The sequence below is a fragment of the Rhinoraja longicauda genome, chromosome 6 (assembly GCF_053455715.1).
Source record: "Rhinoraja longicauda isolate Sanriku21f chromosome 6, sRhiLon1.1, whole genome shotgun sequence".
NCBI classification, from domain to species: Eukaryota; Metazoa; Chordata; class Chondrichthyes; order Rajiformes; family Arhynchobatidae; genus Rhinoraja; species Rhinoraja longicauda.
This window is the reverse complement of record NC_135958.1, coordinates 2,822,630-2,841,527: the sequence shown is the minus strand read 5'-3', so window position 1 is coordinate 2,841,527 and position 18,898 is coordinate 2,822,630. Positions and strand designations below refer to the sequence as shown.

General features: G+C 42.1%; 1 protein-coding gene across 1 annotated transcript in view; it reads right to left on the bottom strand.

Annotated features, from left to right (window-relative positions):
• The window catches only part of cfdp1 (craniofacial development protein 1), a 131,786-nt gene that overhangs the window by 11,419 nt on the left and 101,469 nt on the right, over positions 1-18,898 (bottom strand). The window contains exon 6 of the mRNA XM_078400358.1: positions 3,353-3,511. Coding sequence (XP_078256484.1) covers positions 3,353-3,511 — 159 coding nt within the window. The remainder of the gene's footprint in view (positions 1-3,352; positions 3,512-18,898) is intronic.

Genomic DNA, 18,898 nt, shown 5'->3' with positions numbered 1-18,898 from the left:
CTCTATTGTTATTTCAACTTTTCCCACTTCGCATATCTTGCAAGATTTGCCTTCTATATTTTAGAATTTTGGTCGTGTTGCGACACTGAGCAAATTGTATTAATCATAACCTATGTGTTACAATACAATACATCTCTATTGTTATTGTACAGGGTACAACGAGATTGGGAATGCGCCTCCCATACGAGGCAATAAATTAATTAGCTAATCAGTATAAATTTAGACAACCCAGTGAAACAAAATTAGAACAGTTTTAAAACAGAATAAAGTGCAAATAGATCTGTGCCGGTTCACTGTGCGATGTGACAATCCGGCTCAGCAGGACCGGTTCATAGCAGCTATGGCCCTGGGGATGAAGCTGTTCCTGAGTCTGGAGGTGCGGGCATAGAAGGCCTTGTAGCGTCTGCCCGATGGTAGAATTTCGAACAGACTATTGCAGGGGTGTGAGTTGTCTTTGTGGATGCTGGTGGCTTTTCTGAGGCATCGTGTGTTGTAGATGCCCTCCAAGGCTGGTAGCTGTTTTCCGATAGTTTTCTGAGCTCTATGGACTATCAGCTGAAGAGCTCTCCTCTCTGCCTCCGTGCAGCTGAGATACCACACAGGGATGCCATGTGTGGTATATAATAGAAGACGCCTTACTCCGATAGAGAAGTCTTGGAGAAGACCTACTACTTACTGAAACATTTGGTACTTACTGTGCACGGATATACCACTGGAGATCTCTGGGCAATCATTTTTACACCTTGGCTTGGATTCTCCAGACCAGTATCAGAGGAACTAAAACCATGAACATTTTCTGAATAAACGGTTGCTTATCGGACAGAAACAGAGGTTACGTTCAAGAGTGATGGAGGTGGGAACTGATGGATGAGATTAAAAAGTGCAATGGCCATGGGTGGCTTTCGAAGTATTATTGTAACATTATAATTGTGCTGTTGAAGGCACAGGCAGATTATCATTGATCACGAGGGACAGAACTACTTTTGTAGAACACAGCTAAATGATTTCCCTTACAACATTTCATTTTGATATCAAACAAGATGGTGGGGAAAACACAGAGAGGATAGTAGAGAAGCTGTAAATGATTCTGAGCATCAGGACCTGGACACAATTATACAGTTGGGATGCCCCAACGTTCAATCATCTTCTAATGACCATTGTATAAATGATAAAAGAATGTGGCCACATGGAGCGCTGGTGTAACAGTACCACTTGAACCCTGGTTCAGCCTAAAAAGGGATAGAGCTTTTTGTTGGGGAGTGGGTAGAAATTACTACAGAAAGTATCATCCCAAATGCAATGTTATAAAAGTGGGAAACACTCTTTTAGTTTAGTTTGGTTTAGAATTCCACCATGGAAACAGGTCCTTCTGCCCACTGAAGATAGACGCACAATGCAGGAGGACAGGCAGCATATCTGGATAGAACAGAGATGCTGCCTGTCCCACCGAGTTACTCCAGCATTTTGTGTCCATCTTCGGTGTAAACTAGCACCTGCAGTTCCTTCCGACACCTTCAGCCCACTGAGTCTGTGCCAACCAATGATCACATGTACACTAGTTCTATCCTGCACCCTAGGGATACTTTACAGGAGCCAAATAACTTACAAACCTGCACGTCAGAGAAAGAATATTTGTTCAAAAAAACAAAACTTTTTTTTTCCAGCTCAGCAACTGGATAGCAATTCCCCATTCGTGTTGCTAAGTGATGTCCACTGAGAAATGTAAAGGGCGGACCATTAATCCCTGTGTTTTTATCAGCAGAGAGCCCATTTTGTGTCCTTCAAAGCCGCAGTACAGAAATAAAGGGAAGCTCTTGCTCTCAGGAATAATACCATTTGCACGTTCTTGCAGATCCCTGCCCAGCAATATTGCCAAATAACACAAATGGTGATACAATATCTGCTACAGCATGGCAAACAGTTGTATTTTAAAAAAATTCTTCTTGATTTTTGTGGAAAAAGTACAAGTGGCCACCCATAACAAATGGCCATGTGGCATTTAAATAGAAGACCATGGATATTTGTTGAGTAAGTATTTGTCTTGTTAGAGCCTGCAACGCTCTAGCAATGTATCTCTCGGGTTACAATTTTTTTTTTCCTTAGTACCTAATCAGATGTACAGCACTTTGGTCAACGTGGGTTGTTTTTAAATGTGCTATACAAATAAAATTGACTTGACTTGACTTGACAATGGTTGACAGGCGATTGGATCAGGAAATAGCAGCATTCTCAGCAGTTGGTAATGAACAAGAACTGCAGGACATCTTTGTAACAAGGTCAACTACCACCTGTTAAATTAACTTACAATACTTTTCAAATTCTTCTTACAAACTGCTGGTAGCACATTTGGACAACAATGTCCGGGGCTTGTCTAATTTTATTCCAAATGTCATTTCAAAAATGTAATATCTTGTCGTCATCTTTAAAACAGAAAAACGTTATCAATGAAGGAATATCTCTAACCATTGCAATCCAGTCTGATTACTGTGACTGGTCACTAGAGTGGAAGAAATTCATTAACTCTTCAGTTTGAATGCACTGCAATATTAGAAAAAGTGGATTTGCTCTGTAGATTTGCTCCATGTTGCAAAGTCGGATCGGATTTTAGGACTTAAATTTATTTTCCAAGATGAAATAATGTAAATGTAAAAAATTCCAATATTTTTCCTGAAAATGCTTTATGGCACACTTAAGATTCTTTTTTTTTTTTTAGAGATACAGCGCGGAAACAGGCCCTTCGGCCCACCGAGTCCGCGCCGCCCAGCGATCCCCACACATTAACACTAGTCCTACACACACTAGGGACAATTTTTACATTTACCCAGTCAATTAACCTACATACCTGTACGTCTTTGGAGTGTGGGAGGAAACCGAAGATCTCGGAGAAAACCCACGCAGGCCACGGGGAGAACGTACAAACTCCGTACAGACGGCGCCCGTAGTCGGGATCGAACCTGAGTCTCCGGCGCTGCATTTGCTGTAAGGCAGCAACTCTACCACTGCGCCACCGTGCCACATATTCAATTAATGCGAGTGAGGACTTATGGAGACCATTGTAAGTTCCTGCAGCAGGTGGCTGTATCATGGAAGGCTTGATAATACCTAGAAATCCAAGTGCCTACTGACTGACTTACAATGAAACAGAATCCACTGTACTAGTCAGACCTTGTTACTGTGGTAAAAAAGTACACTCCAAAAACAACAAGATGCATCAATGCTTGTGTGGAATAGAAATAGATGATTCATTTGATTTGCAACCAAGGGCTCCCAAGTACAAAGTGACCACAAAAGCAGATTAGTTATCTCCGTGACATCCTAAAAATTAGGTCAGGGGCAGAGTTTGCTCACTCACCCTTCCTTCCCACGGTTGTGGATCGCAAGCTCATCGCCAATCCCCTCCTTTTCCTTGAATGCTTCCCAGTCAATCTTTGATTTCTCCAAGGTGCTCATCTTTTGTTTCTTTCCTACAATCTTTCCCAGGACGTTGCTTAATCCACTTTGTCTTTTAATTCTGCATTTGGGAAAACAAATATTAAAAAAGGATAAAATATTCAGAACAGGAATGATACGAATCTCAATTGCAAAGAGATCTTTACAAGTGCTATGACAACTGCCGCTGAAGTAATTGACTATTCCGCTCCCTGATGAGACAATAAATTATGCATGCAACTCAAACCTTTACTCTTCCCATTTCAATCTGCCTGCTGTGATTTGCATCTCGTACAAATTCAATTGAATCAGTTTCTTCAGACTATATTTGATAGGTAATGCATTGATCCAAATAATAAAGACCTTTTACTGTACAGCAACAACAATCAGTATATGCAATAGCAAAATTCTGTGCAGGAAAAAGCTGCAGATGCTGGTTAAAATCGAAGGTAGACACCAAATGCTGGAGTAACTCAGCGGGTCAGGCAGCACCTCAGGAGAGAAGGAATGGGTGACGTTTCGGGTCGAGACCCTTCTTCCGTCTGAAGAAGCAAAATGCTGTGGATGTGGAAAACCTGAAAAAAAGTCAAAAATGCTACAAGCTTTTGACTCGTCAGGTAATATTTGTGGGGAAATATATTTAATGTCTCAGGCTGATGACATTTTTGGCATTTCCGTTAATAACAAGATTAATATGAAAGATACCAGCAAATTATTACCATGAAATAAAAATGTCAAGCACAGCATATTCAAAAATATCTTACAGTTGAAATACTATTTTTAGTTTAGTTTAGATACAGCAGGGAAACAGGCCCTTCGGCCCACCGAGTCCGTGCCGGCCAGCGATCCCCACACACTAACACTATCCTTCACACACTAGGGACAGTTTACAATTTTGCCAAGCCAATTAACCTGCAAACCTATACATCTTTTGAGTGTGGAAGGAAACCGGAGCACCCAGAGAAAACCCACGCAGGTCATGGGGAGAACGTACAAACTACATATAGACACCACCCATAATCAGCATCGAACCCACTGCAGAGCTACCAGGCCATTCTACCGCTGCGCCACCATACTACTTCTGCAGTATAAATGCCACAGCAAGGATTTATGGACAACATAAAAGATACGGAACACATCATCTGGTTCAATAATCTCTGCATAGGTTAAGCTACCTTTGGAAGTAAGAATTGCCAGAGGGTCGCAGCGGTAGAGCTGCTGCCTTACAGTGCCAAAGACCCGGGTTCCATCCTGGCTAAATGCTCTATATGAGAGCTCAAAGCTCCATAGGACATTGGTTAGGCTGCGTTTGGAGTATTGCGTGTAGATCTGGTCAGCCCATTGTAGGAAAGATGTGGAGGCCTCAGAGAGGATGCAGAAGAGGTTTACCAGAATGGATTAGAGGGTCTCAGCTACTGGGGGAAGTTGGATAGATTTGGATTGTTTTCTCTGGAACGTTGGAGGTTGAGGGGAAAACTGATAGATGTATACAAAACTTTGAGTGACATAGATTGAGAAGGTGTAAGAAAATAACTGCAGATGCTGGTACAAATCGAAGGTATTTATTTCACAAAATGCTGGAGTAACTCAGCAGATCAGGAAGCATCTCAGGAGAGAAGGAATGGGTGACGTTTCGGGTCGAGACCCTTCTTCAGACTGAATCTTACCAATCCTGTAGCATCTATCATCTAGAATTCTAGATGAAGAGCAATCAGATTGGAGAATTGTCACCTGCAAGTTCCAATTTGGCAAGATCATATCCTGACTTGAAAACATAATTGCCATTCTTTCATATTTTATATTCAGCAATTCTTTACCGCACGATAGTAAATGACCACAGTGCTTGAAGAAGGTGACTGGCCACATTACTCCCAAGAAAATAACTCCTGGTTTGTAGAAAGGAAGTGCAGACGCCAGCATAGGCCAAAGATAGACGCAAAGTGCTGGAGTAACCCAGCGAGTCAGGCATCATCTCTGGAGAACATGGATGGGTGATGTTTTGGGTTGGGACCCTTCTTCAGACTGCATCTATCTTCAAAAAACAACCCCTGGCCTTGACAGTGATGCTATAGAACAATATACCACCAGGGAGCGCCGCACGATGGCTGCCTCGCCTACAGTCTGTCTGTCCTTTTCAAACTCTTTTTGTTATTTTTGGTAAGTTTTAAAAGTTCGTGTTAATGTTCTCTGGTTTGTTTTATGTGGGGGGTGGGGGAGGGGGGCGGGGAAAACTTTTTTCCAATCTCTTACCTTGCTGGAGATGCGATTGTTTTCCAGATCGTATCTCTGGTCGCTCTGCGGCCTAACATTGTGGAGCTGGAGGTCTTGCCTGGGACTGACCTTGAGTCCCCGCGGGGGCATGGACTTACCATCGGAGCCTGTGATCCCTTGCCTGGGATCGACGCTCCAATGCAGCCTGTGGACTTTAACATCAGGAGCTCGCAGTCTCGGGTTGAGGGGAGTCGCGAACAGACCTGAAACTTTGTGCAACCATCAACAAATATATATATTTTTTAGTTCACAAAAAAAAAAGATTATTGAAGTAGCTCAAGGAGGATAGACTTGGTGAAGGGGCTACATTCCAGAGGTATGCTGAGCTTATAGATCATGGCATCAATGGACAGATCATATCCAGCAACTCTGGGAAAACTGAAATCCAGGGACGAACCCTGCAGAACTGGGCACTGTGGAAAATGGCAGCAATATCTAGGGGTTATGGTGATCATTTACAACTATCTTCCAATGTGCCAGCTATCAGCCAGAGGAGGGTTCCTCTCTGGATTTCTGTTTCTCCAGGCTATTTAACACCATATGGCAATGAATGCAGTGAGGTCTAGGGTTTGCTGTTCAGCTTGCCTCTGCAATCGAGTCCTCTTGTCAATTGTTGGATCCAGGGTGCTACGAGTTCTGATGCCAAATGGTTCAGGTAAAAGCCAATGACGGCTTGTACGAGGGGGTTATTAGTGAGTAAATTAAAAATGATTGTACCATTAACAACAGCTTCAGTTGTCGATGTAGATTCGACTGGTGGTAATTAGTGAGGTTGGACACACTTGCTTTGTGTGGACAATGGAATTTCCCACTTTGCCAACCAAATGCCAATGATGTCGATGTAATGGAACAGCTTGGCCAGAGGCACAAGCAGTTTTGGAGCACAGTTCTTCAGCACCACAGTCGAGATGTTGTTTGGTCCCAGATTGTGAACTCTCACACAGTACATATAGCTATATATTGTGAGCTATATTGAATACTCTCATACATTTTATAATTTCATTCCTGGTGAGTCGAATTTGCTGAAAACTGACTGCATTGATGGGGCCTTACAAGACGAAGGTGATTAATTCAACTGTGAACAGAACAGTGCAGCACTGGAACAGGCCCTGGAACAGCAATGCCTGTTCCAAACATGATGCCAAGTTAACATCTCCTCTCGAGTCAATACTTTCACTGTACCTTGGTGCACATGATAATCAAAGGAAACATTGAACCATTGCAGAGTTGAGTTTGGCTGAAGGGCCTGTCTCTTGGCTCTATGACCCTGGGTTTTAAGTGACAGGAAATGAGAGTTACATACAATTGTTGTCAGTGTGCATGTTAGGTGTTGTCCACAATCAAGTGCCCAGAGCTTCAACAAATGCACATTAGTTTAGAGATCCAGCGTGGAAGCAGGCCCTTCGGCCCAACCGGGACCGTGCCGACCAGCGATCCCCGCACTTGAACACTATTCTACACACACTAGGGATAACGTACAATTTTGCCAAGCTAATTAGCCTACAAACCTGTACTTCTTTGGAGTGTGGGAGGAAACCGGAGCTCCGGGAGAAAACCTACGCAGGTCACGGAGTGGGCGTACAAATTCCGTACAGACAGCACCCGTAGTCAGGATCGAACCCAAGTCTCTGGCGCTGTAAGGCAGCAACTCTACCGCTGCGCCACCTTGCTGCCCACATATGCCAGCCACAACTTCAGTGCATTATCTCCTGCTCCAACCTGAAAATTGTCCCCCGATACTCCAAAGTTTCTGCACACTCACATACATCTATTTAACCTGATGCACAGCTACTTAGCAACATCTGACTGAGAAAATGGTCAGAAGATTTACTGCCCATTATAGGCACAAGTCGATTGTTTCTATTACCTCAACTGTACAATCTTTTCTGCAGCTTCAAGCAGCTGGTGTTCGAGAAAATTAATTGCACTAAAATATTTCAAGCTGGTCTTGGATGGTCTCAGACCATCAGGAAATAATTGTACAAATATGATTCCAGCTTTCTGCCCTAAGATAAAGGAAATTAGTTATATTTTTGCACAGCATGTCAGCTATTTCTGCTTAACAGACACAAATTGATTTTGGAAAATAAGCATCGATGAGAAAAACTGTCACCAATTAGGAAAGTCCCAAATTAAAACTCAGGGTTCCAAAGACATAAATTGTGGCAGAAAGTGTTTTAAGCTGAATTGCTACAGCCATCTGCTAAATATATTTTATCCAGCTGACGAAGTTCTGATTTTTATTGTACTCCAAGACATTTGTTAAGGTTGTACAGCTTTTCAGATAATTTAATTGAATGGACTGTGCTGCTGTATATTCAGACTACACAGTTAAGGCAGGATAAAGTTTGCAAAGAACTGATTTCCAAGTCTTTGCTGTTCCTTTTGCATCTTCAGGTTGCCCAAGTTTAATTGTAGTTCTTGCTGACAGCCACCTACCACAGCTCACTAGCCTTTATTAGGAGGACTCTCATTTGCCAGAGGATGGTCATTGTGAAATTCATTGCCACAGATGGACGTAGAGGCCAAGTCATTGGGTATTTTGGAAGCAGAGATTGATGGGTTCTTGATTAGTAATGGTGTCAAAGGTTAAGTGGGGAAGGCAGGAGAATAGGGAAAAATAGATCAGCCATGGTCGAATGGCGGAGCAGACTCGATGGGCCGAATGGCCTAGTTCTGCTCCTATGTCTTATGACCACAGAGCAGATTTTCTAGAGACCACATCAGGCTATTGAGGAAAAACCTTTTCAGTCAGAGAGTTGTGAATCTGTGGAATTCTCTGCCTCAGAAGGCAGTGGAGGCCAATTCTCTGAATGCATTCAAGAGAGAGCTAGATAGAGCTCTTAAGGATAGCGGAGTCAGGGGGTATGGGGAGAAGGCAGGAACGGGGTACCGATTGAGAATGATTAGCCATGATCACATTGAATGGCGGTGCTGGCTCGAAGGGCAGAAAGGCCTCCTCCTGCACCTATTGTCTATTGTTTATTGAGTTTGTGTCTCAAATGCACAACACTGAGTCAGTTAATAGACATAAACACAGAAGCTGTTGGAAACACTCAGTGGGTCAAACAGTGCATGTGGAAAGAGAAGTAGACTTAATAATTCACATCAAAGATCCTTCACTAGGATGGTTCTGATGTAGGGTCTTTGACCTGAAACATTACTATTTCCCTTTTCACAAACACTGCCCGACATGCTGACAGTTTCGAACGTCTTCTGTTTTTATTTCAGATTATATTAGGCTTTCTTTATTTCCCCCCAATTAAAAGAAGCAATTGAAAAATGCAATAAATTTCCAAATATGAAAGGACACATCCGTCTTTATTTTTCAGATCACAATACATCTCTCCTGTATCAGGCCTTCTTGGCCCATGCTCTCAAGGAATTGTCGCTCTGAATGCAGTCTGCAAGATGAGACTTGTGTTAATTATCTGGGCCTTTCCTCCACCCTGCATAACACTAGCTCCGTAAACAATCAGCTTAAGAGAGAACCATGGCTGTAAACTCAAATTTGCCTCTACCACGACATATCTGTGCGTCCATCATTTTCATTTTCTGACTTTTTTTTGTTTCCCCCTATTTCTCCCATCTCCCAATTGACCCAAAACATTACCCATTCCTTCTCTCCCGAGATGCTGCCTGACCCGCTGAATTACTCCAGCATTTTGTGTCTACCTTCGATTTAAACCAGCATCTGACGTTTTCTTTCCTACTGATTGTTCACAGCTGTGAGGCACAGATAGGATAGACAGTCAGAACCTTTCTCCCAGGGTGGAAATGTCAAAGACTAGAGGGCATACTTTAAGGTGAGAGGGGCAAAATTTTAAATAGATGTGCAGGGCGATTTATTTTTTACTCTGAGTGTGGAGGGTGCCTGGAACACTGCCAGGGGTGGTGGTGGAGGTCATAAAGTCATCGGTCCTAAATGATAGGAGCAGAATTAGGCCATTCAGCCCATTAAGTCTACTCTGCCATTTAATCATGGCTGATCTATCTCTCCCTCCTAACCCCATTCTCCTGCCTTCTCCCCATAACCTCTGACACTCATACTAATCAAGAATCTACCTATCTTTGCCTTAAAAATATCCATCGATGGCCTTCACAGCTTTCTGTGGCAAAGAATTCCACAGATTCACCACCCTCTGACTGAAGAAATTCCTTACGACAGAGGAATTTAAGGGGCTTTTAGATAGGCACATGGATTTGCAGGGAATAGAGGGATATGGATCATAAGCAAACAGAGGGGATAAGTTTAACCTGACATCATGTTCGGCAAGGACATTGTGGGCTGAAGAGTTTGTTCCTATGCAGTTCTGTTCTATGTTCTGTGTTCCTAGGATCCCACCCATTGTCTTTCAAACAAGCGAGTGAAATATTGGAGGGCACCAGGAAGCCTTGGTGATCCTCTCCAGTCAATCAATGCCTTGTGTATTTTTGTATCACCCTTTCCAAAATTTTGTAGAGACATTAATCAATCTTTTCTATATACTTTGCAAGTAGCATTTGTAAGCAAGTTCCAATCACCTTTTTTCTATTTCACTTATAGTGTAAAAGTAAACTTAAAATTAAAAAATTCCTTTCCAGGGGACTGACCACTGCAACAATGGCTCCATATTTTCCATATTTTCCCAGGGTTTCAACATGTTTATCTTACTGTGTTAAATTCCTTCATGGCGCACACACGTATTCATCTGAAAAGAGAGTCGATTCGATTGTAGCCATACAGTTATTCCATTCTCCCGCTCAGAAGAATTAGTTTGCTCTCACAGGTAGACACAAAAAAGTTGGAGTAACTCAGCGTGTCATTCAGCATCTCTGGAGAGAAGGAATGGGTGACATTTCGGGCCGAGACCCTTCTTCGGTCTCGACCCGAACCGTCACCAATTCCTTCACCCCAGAGGTGCTGCCTGACCCGCTGAGTTACTCCAACATTTTGTGTCTACCTTCGATTTAAACCAGCATCTGTAGTTTTGTTTCCTACATAGTTTGCTCTCACAGTTCATTGTTTACGCCTTCCCAAGGAAAACTGGGACAAGTGGTGCCAGGATCTCTGACTCAAATCATGTGGTTGTAATATGCTTCTTAAAACTATGATTATCTCCAGAATTATTTATGGTATGTTATGGATGAGTGTAGTTCTTTGCTGGATGTCTGTTATGATGAACATTGAACCACAAGAGAGAGAGAGAGACACTGTGTACAGGAAAGTGCTTTAGCCAACTGCCAATTCAATGCTGTTAAACGCTCTGAGTGAAAATTTGGCTTTTCTACAGCATAGTCTTAAAGCTACTCTTGTTTAACTATACCATGTTTTATAGAGAAAACATTTTGTAAACTAATTAAGTTAAATCGACATGCCACAGTTCAAACACAAATCAATCCAATAGAATCTAGATCATATTTTTAAAAGGTTCTGCAACTAACCTCATCATTATACAGAGAATTTATCTTGCACTACATGATTAACAAGTTAAAAATGTGTTCCAACAAATAGGTTTAGGTTTATTATTGTCATGTGTACCAAGGATCAGTGAAAGGCTTTGTGTTGCAAGCTTTCCAAACAGATCACATATTCCATACATAGAAACAATCAAGTCACGCTCAAATACAATGGAAAGAAAATCTCATGAGAATATTTCAAAATGGTGCTATGCTTATAGGTTGAAAAGAGATTTAAAAGGGTAGAGCAATTATTGTAATGAACGATAGAAGATCCTTCCCTGGGACGATCACACGAAGAGTTGCCACGTGCCAGAGCCATCTTGCAGGAACATCCCATCTTGCAGCGACTCAACAATGTCATCAGCTGCAACAATCGGTTGACTGTGTGGAGGGAAATATTGGCCACCACAAGGACAAGGCCCTTGCCTTCACTAGAAATCAACATTATGGATTCAAAAATAGTTAACTGTGTGTTCAGTGCATTGGAATGTCCATAATCTATGTTGAGATGTGTAGTAAAATGCTAGAAATGCAGGGAGTTTGACTGCCAGGTCCAAGTGATGAGGATAAGCATAATGCAGAGCACGTTCTCACAACCTCTGACAGTCATTCACTTTGACTATCTTACCATTATTGCACACCCGAATTTGCTTTGGATCTCAATCAAAGTTGTTTGACAAAGGATGGAATGGAATGGTCACAGGGAAACAAATAGCAAAAGAAAATGGCTAATACTTCAGCTGAAGTAATTGCAAGAAAATATTTTAAAATCTTTTCTTGTGTAGGAAAATAACTGCAGATGGTGGTACAAATCGAAGGTATCACAAAATGCTGGAGTAACCTAGCAGGTCAGTCAGCATCTCTGGAGAGAAGGAATGGGTGAAGTTTCGGGTCGAGACCCTTCTTCAGACAAAGCTCGTTGGTCACCACCACACCTGCCCGAGTGCAAGCTTCCCTCACGCTCCCTCCTCAAAACACACGGGGTGAAACGAGAAACGGTGAGACAATTGGAAGCAAGTTTCCTGCTTGCCCGGAAAGTTGCTTCATGGAGAAACTTAATCTCCAGCAAAAAACATTACTGAATTGATGCCCTGAGTGAGAACAATGGAGGAAAACAAAACTGCAAACGTCCTGCGTTTATTCATTTATCAGTGTCAGCCACCCGAAAAGTCACCCATTCCTTCTCTCCAGAGATGCTGCCTGACCTGCTGAGTTACTCCAGCATTTTATGATACCTTAAAATCTTTTCTTGCTCATTCTCATATTTATACTAGCTGAGTTTTTAAAAATATTTTCTGATAATCAAAGGCTTAGATTCAGAGAATCACATTCTTTTGATACTTAAGCCACTATTTTGTGCTACCACTTTATTCCCTTTACAACTATTGCCTCCCTCTTTAAAAAGCCTCTGTGTCCATTTATGTCATGCATGCACACACTAGTTATTTGCCCCATTCTGCACTGTAACTGTTCTCTACTTTGGGATTCCTATTTAGTTTAAATTAAGTTGAAATTTTACAAAGTAGAAACAATAGAACTTATTTTGATGAAACCGATGTTTTGGGGGGAAAAAAGCATTCAAAGTGACTCAAGCTCCACAATGGGAAACGTTTTTTGCCATTAAAATTGATTTGTATGACTTGCTACTTCATCAAAACACCCACAAATTTGCACAATAAATGAATAAAATGACACTTGAAAGGAAACAAATAAAACCGTAGATGCTGGAATCTGAAACAAAAACCAAAATGCTTTAAGATATCAGCCAGTCAAGCTGCACCGACAGAAAGAGAAACTAGTCATGTTTTTTGGTGATGCAAACTTTCCTCAGAACTTGCACGTTTCCATCTATGGTAATATACAGTGTTAAATAAAATGTACAAAACCTTCTCCAGTTATAGTTTTAGGCTCACAAATTATATTTAAAAATCTATTGCTGAATAATTAACCTCTACAGTTTACCTGCAATTTCAAAGTAACGAGTGGTAATATCATACACGACGATCGGGCAGATTAGCTCACGCTAAGGTTCGATAACAGGGGTCAGCTTTGCAATAAATCCCCAATCAACAGACACCTTCTGAATGCCATAATTAAAGGTTACATTTCTCCTGGCACATTAATGCCTCCACTTAAAAATCCAAATAGAATCCACAGTATGCGGGCGTTTCAAATGCTAAATCAATTACAAAACTAGAAACAATTAGATTTTGTGAACTACCTGTTGATTTCTGAGTTTTAGTGTGGTATCATAATATAGTCATAGAGCATGGAAATAGGGCCTCAGCCCAACTTGCCCATGTCGATCAATATGCCCCATCTATGCTAACCCCACTGGCCCACATTTGACCCAGATTCCACTAAACCATGTACCTGTCAAAATGTATTTTACATATTACAGTTTCTGCCTCAACTACCTCCGCTGGCAGCTCATTCCATATACCCACCACCCTCTGTGTGAAAAGGTTGCCCCTCATGTTCCTATTAAATCTTTCCCCACTCACCTTAGCTCTCTGTCTTAGAAACATAGAAAATAGGTGCAGGAAGAGGCCATTTGGCCCTTCGAGCCAGCACCGCCATTCATTGTGATCATGGCTGATCATCTACAATCAGTAACCCGTGCCTGCCTTCTCCCCATATCCCTCGATTAATTTCTCCTGGCACATTAATGCCTCCACTTTAAAATCCAAATAGAATCCACAGTATGCAGGTGTTTCAAACGCTAAATCAATTACAAAACTAGAAAAAAATGTCCTCTGGGTAAAAATCTGTGCATTCATCCTATCTAGAGAATGGAGGGAATTGCTTTAAATTCACATTTTCACATTTTATTGGTAATGGTTTACGGGTGTCATGTGCACTGAAATACAGTGAAAAGCTTTTGTTTACATACTATCCTGTTGAAGCAAACCACACAATATATAAGTGCAATCAAGCTATACAGAACAACCATGTGGGAAACAGATAAATACCCAAGTGCTGAATACAGTTTTACAGCTAATTGTAGTGTTACAGTTACAGAGAAAAAGACCAATGTACGCAGGCATTTATTCACAAAATGCTGGAGTAACTCAGCAGGTCAGGCAGCATCTCAGGAGAGAAGGAATGGGTGACGTTTCGGGTCGAGACCCTTCTTCAGACTGCATCTGCAGTTATTTTCTTATACTTAATGTACGCAGGCAAGTAGATCGGGACTACATGCGAGCTCATGGGCGGACCACTCAGCGATCTGATAACAGACGGAATGAAGCTGTTTCTGAATATTGTGATACATGCTTTCAACCTTTTGTACATTTGTCACATGGGATCATTCGTTCAATCCGTTAATGGGCAGGATCCAGCCCACAGGCTGGGACGTGGCGGTGTGGTCTTGCTGGTCTTTCACACTCTATGGAGTTGTACCACCAGGTTAGGGCAGTATCTAGCTCTTGAGACACAGACAGTAAAATTCCAAGCCCCAGTCTGCCTTCAACAGGCCATGGTGAATCAAGGAGTTATCATAGATTTCACCCGCTGTTAATTGTTGACGCAAGTTGAAGCAAATACAAAGTTAATTGAATAGTATCAAATACAGTTAATTAAAAATAGACCAAACCAATGAGAAATAATTAAGATAATAAACTGAAGCAAAATCATTTAAAACTCGCCCTGCCTTCTGACTCCCTATCTGCATCCGAGAATCCCCATTGAAATTCATGGGCTATCAGATGGAAATGTCCCCAGTGTAATGCAGACAGATCCCAGAAAGACTGCCATTAAGTCTCAAACTCTCATCAGTTGGAATTCTGAACTCCAGCAGTTCTCATTAGAACCACAAACCAAATCCAGCGAGCTTTTCAGTGCATGACTTTTTCTAATTTACTGCTTCATCTATGCTTAACAATGCGCGCCATCTTTGTAACAATCTGCTCGCTCACTACTTTAATACTCTTGCCCCTGCTAACACGGTTCTGTTTATTCACTCCAGACACAGCTCCACCTTCAGTCTCTCGTCCAAAAAGGCAGAGACAGGAATAGATTTGTTGCACAACTGCTTTAGCTATTTATACCCAAGTCTAGCTGAACAAATCAACCAATACTGGTTACTGCTCTACTCTGCCAAACTCTAACTCTTCGCTGTTCCAGGGTTGCATTGAAATACACGAATAACAACCATTTCTCTAAAGCTTTCCATTCTTAAAATTTCCCTGCCCTGCTATTTCCATCTCCATCTTCAACATAAAGAGGCACTTACTGTGTGCAGTTCTGGTGGTCCCATCACGGGAAGGTTGTGGCTTTGGAGAGAGTGCAGGGTAGGTTTACTGCCTGGATTAAAAGGAATTACCTATATGGAAAGGTTGGACAAAGTTGCAATGTTTCTTCTGGAACATGGATAGAGGAGTGACCCGATAAAAAAAAAAAATTATGAGGCATAGATAGGGCAGACAGTCTTGTTCCAGGGTGGATAAGTCATGGACTAGAGAGCGTAGGTTTAAGGTAAGAGGGGCAAAGTTTAAACAGAGTGTTGGGTGCCTGGAACACACTGTCAGGGGTGATGGTGAAGGTAGATACCATAGTAACATTTGAGATTTGTTTAAATAGGCACATGGATCGTGGTGGCTCTCCCTCGAGCTCGAGGATGATGGTCTACGTTCTGATGTCAGAACGAAGACGCCTGTGCGTGTGTTTGTTTAACGTGTACTTGATGTGGCACTCCAAGAAGCACACGCTCCTTCACAAAGCAATCAACTCATTCCAATGGCAAGGGAACCAAGACGATTGGAGATGATAGACCTGTTGCAGCCTTCATCATCCGCCTTCACAGCCGTTGAGTTCAAGATAACGTTGTCCGCCTGGTCCACCGTTGTCTTGCACATGGATATATACAGCAAATGGATGTGCAGGCAGAGGAGATTGGTTTAACGGCATCATGTTTGACATGGACATAGTGGGCCGAAGGGCTTGTTCCTGTGCTGCACTGTATTGTTTTATGTTCTGAGAGTTTGTGGCCATTGAGGATGAGACAATTCGTGCCATATTTCTTCTCTTCCACCCCCTCACATATGACAACAAATCTCCTCTACTGCTGCAGCCTGAATCTACAACATTTACTCAGTTCCAGAATCCTCCAATGCCTTCTCCCGGTCGTATGATCCAGGCATCCCGATTGCTACTTTCTTGATGGTATTCCCATTAAATGATTGCTGTCCTAACTCCGTGCAAGTCCCTCATGTGAGCTGACAAGCATTAGTCATGCTTGACTAATCTTCTGGAATTCTTTGAGGATGTAACCAGGAAAATTGACAGGGGAGAGCCGGTGGATGTGGTGTACCTTGACTTTCAGAAAGCCTTTGACAAGGTTCCACATAGGAGATTAGTGGGCAAAATTAGAGCACATGGTATTGGAGGTAGGGTACTGACATGGATAGAAAATTGGTTGACAGACAGAAAGCAAAGAGTGGGGATAAATGGGTCCCTTTCAGAATGGCAGGCAGTAACTAGTGGGGTACCGCAAGGCTCGGTGCTGGGACCGTAGCTATTTACAATATACATTAATGACTTGGATGAAGGGATTAAAAGTACCATTAGCAAATTTGCAGATGATACAAAGCTGGGTGGTAGTGTGAACTGTGAGGAAGATGCTATGAGGTTGCAGGGTGACTTGGACAGGTTGTGTGAGTGGGCGGATGTGGTGTTCCTTGACTTTCAGAAAGTCCATGTCAAACATGATGGCAAGTAAAACCAATCTCCTCTGCCTGCACATCCATTTGCTGTATATATCTATGTGCAAGACCTCAACGGCGGACCAGGCGGACAACGTTATCTTGAACCGCCCCCCTGACATCAGTCTGAAGAAGGGTCTCGACCCGAAACGTCACCCATTCCTTCTCTCCCGAGATGCTGCCTGACCTGCTGAGTTACTCCAGCATTTTGTGAATATACTGAATATAGAAGTTGGGATGTCTGTTGCAATTGTACAAGACGTTGGCAATGCCACATTTGGAGCATAGTCTTCAGTTTTGGTCACCCTGCTATAGGAGGAATGCCACTGGAAAGTGTGCAGAGAAGATTTACAAGGGTGTTGCCAGGACGTGAGGGCCTGACCGATAGGGAGCGATTGGGCAAGCCAGGACTTTGAAAGGATGAATGCAAGGTCTTTTATCCACAGGAGGGTAATCAAGAACTAAAGGACATAGGTTCATGGTGAGAGGCGAAAGATTTAATAGGAACCTAAGGGGCAACATTTTCACACAGAGGATGGTGTGTATAAGGAATGAGCTGTCAGGGGAGGTAGTTGAGGCAGGTTCAATAACAATATTTAACACACTTGTATAGGTACATGGATAGAAAAGCTTTAGAGGGATATGGAGCAAATGCAGGTAAATGGGACTAACTTAGATGGGGCATCTTGGTTGGTGTGGACGAGTTGGGCCAAAGGGCCTACCTGTTTCTGTGTTGTATGACTACGAATCTAAACATTAGAAGCATCTGCTCCTCTGTGCTGTCCTACTTTGCTCTTGACAACTGACAAGTACCTAAGCTGGCTGGCAGACAGCAAACCGCGATAGAGAATTTGAAAGGTTGAATGCAAAATGTTGAGGAATCCCACTCTTTAGATATTCTCATCATGGCTGCCCATTTCCTCACCATCCTACCCTTACCGCTACCACCAGAAACTCTCTCCCCATCTCCCCATCACAAAACACTCTCAGTTTTGATACGATTACTCTTCTGAAAACATTGAGAGATATTTTACTCTACCAAGGGCACAATACGATGATCTCTATTAATAACCAGAATAGAAAAAGAGTCAAAATTTTTCAAATGTCCCCTGTCTACGTGAAGAGCTATAAAAACTTTTAAGGTGATAAAAAGGACATTATTTCAGGTGAACTATTACTTCTGAGTAAAATGTGGTTTCTGCTTTCATGCAGGTTACTCATCTGCTGACTACCCGATAAGAAAATAAATAACGTCTGAACTGCCTGCATCCTTCAGGCTCTCTGGAAAACGATAAGATGACTGGTCACTTCATAACAGTGACAGGCTAGTCAGAGGGTATACTGTACATTTAGTATTGACTTCTGTTTGGACATACATCAAAACTGATTATATCTGGTGAGGCAGCAGGAATTTAATGGATTTCTTTGAAGAGACAAGCACATCTGATGAAAAACAGTGTTTTCATCAAAACAGACTTACTCAAAGGCAATAAGCATGCACTGTGTACCAGTTAATAATCTCTGTCTGAATCACTCTTCTGACTGATGCATCATAGCAGTGCCCAGACTCTGATGACGTTTCAAATTTTCATTATGTTTGACAGACCATGGAGAAGACAGTCAGGTGACTTTGAATAAATCTCGGCGATCGTAGAGATCTTGATTCTGGAGTCTGTTCCAACCCCAAAAAATGCATATGTTTTATTCACTAAGAGGCATTGCAATAAAGGTATGTCCAAATTGGAACTGCACGACACCTCCAGGCAGATTGATTAAATACGAGCAGACCCATTGCAGAGCGTGCAAAAATATTAATTAAAAAGTCATATTCTTCTTTTAACTCCAAACCTTAAATTCCACAACTGTCAAGCAGAGGGTAAAATTGATTTCACACCATTTTTATTGATGACCATTTTTCTCCCCTAAGATTAATGTCAGGCATAATACTGACTGATTGTCATGGTATAATTTACTGACCTAAGGTGTGATCTTCTAAATGATAGGTAATGAGACAGAGATGAGATGGAATACATTTGAAATGACATATAATGAGA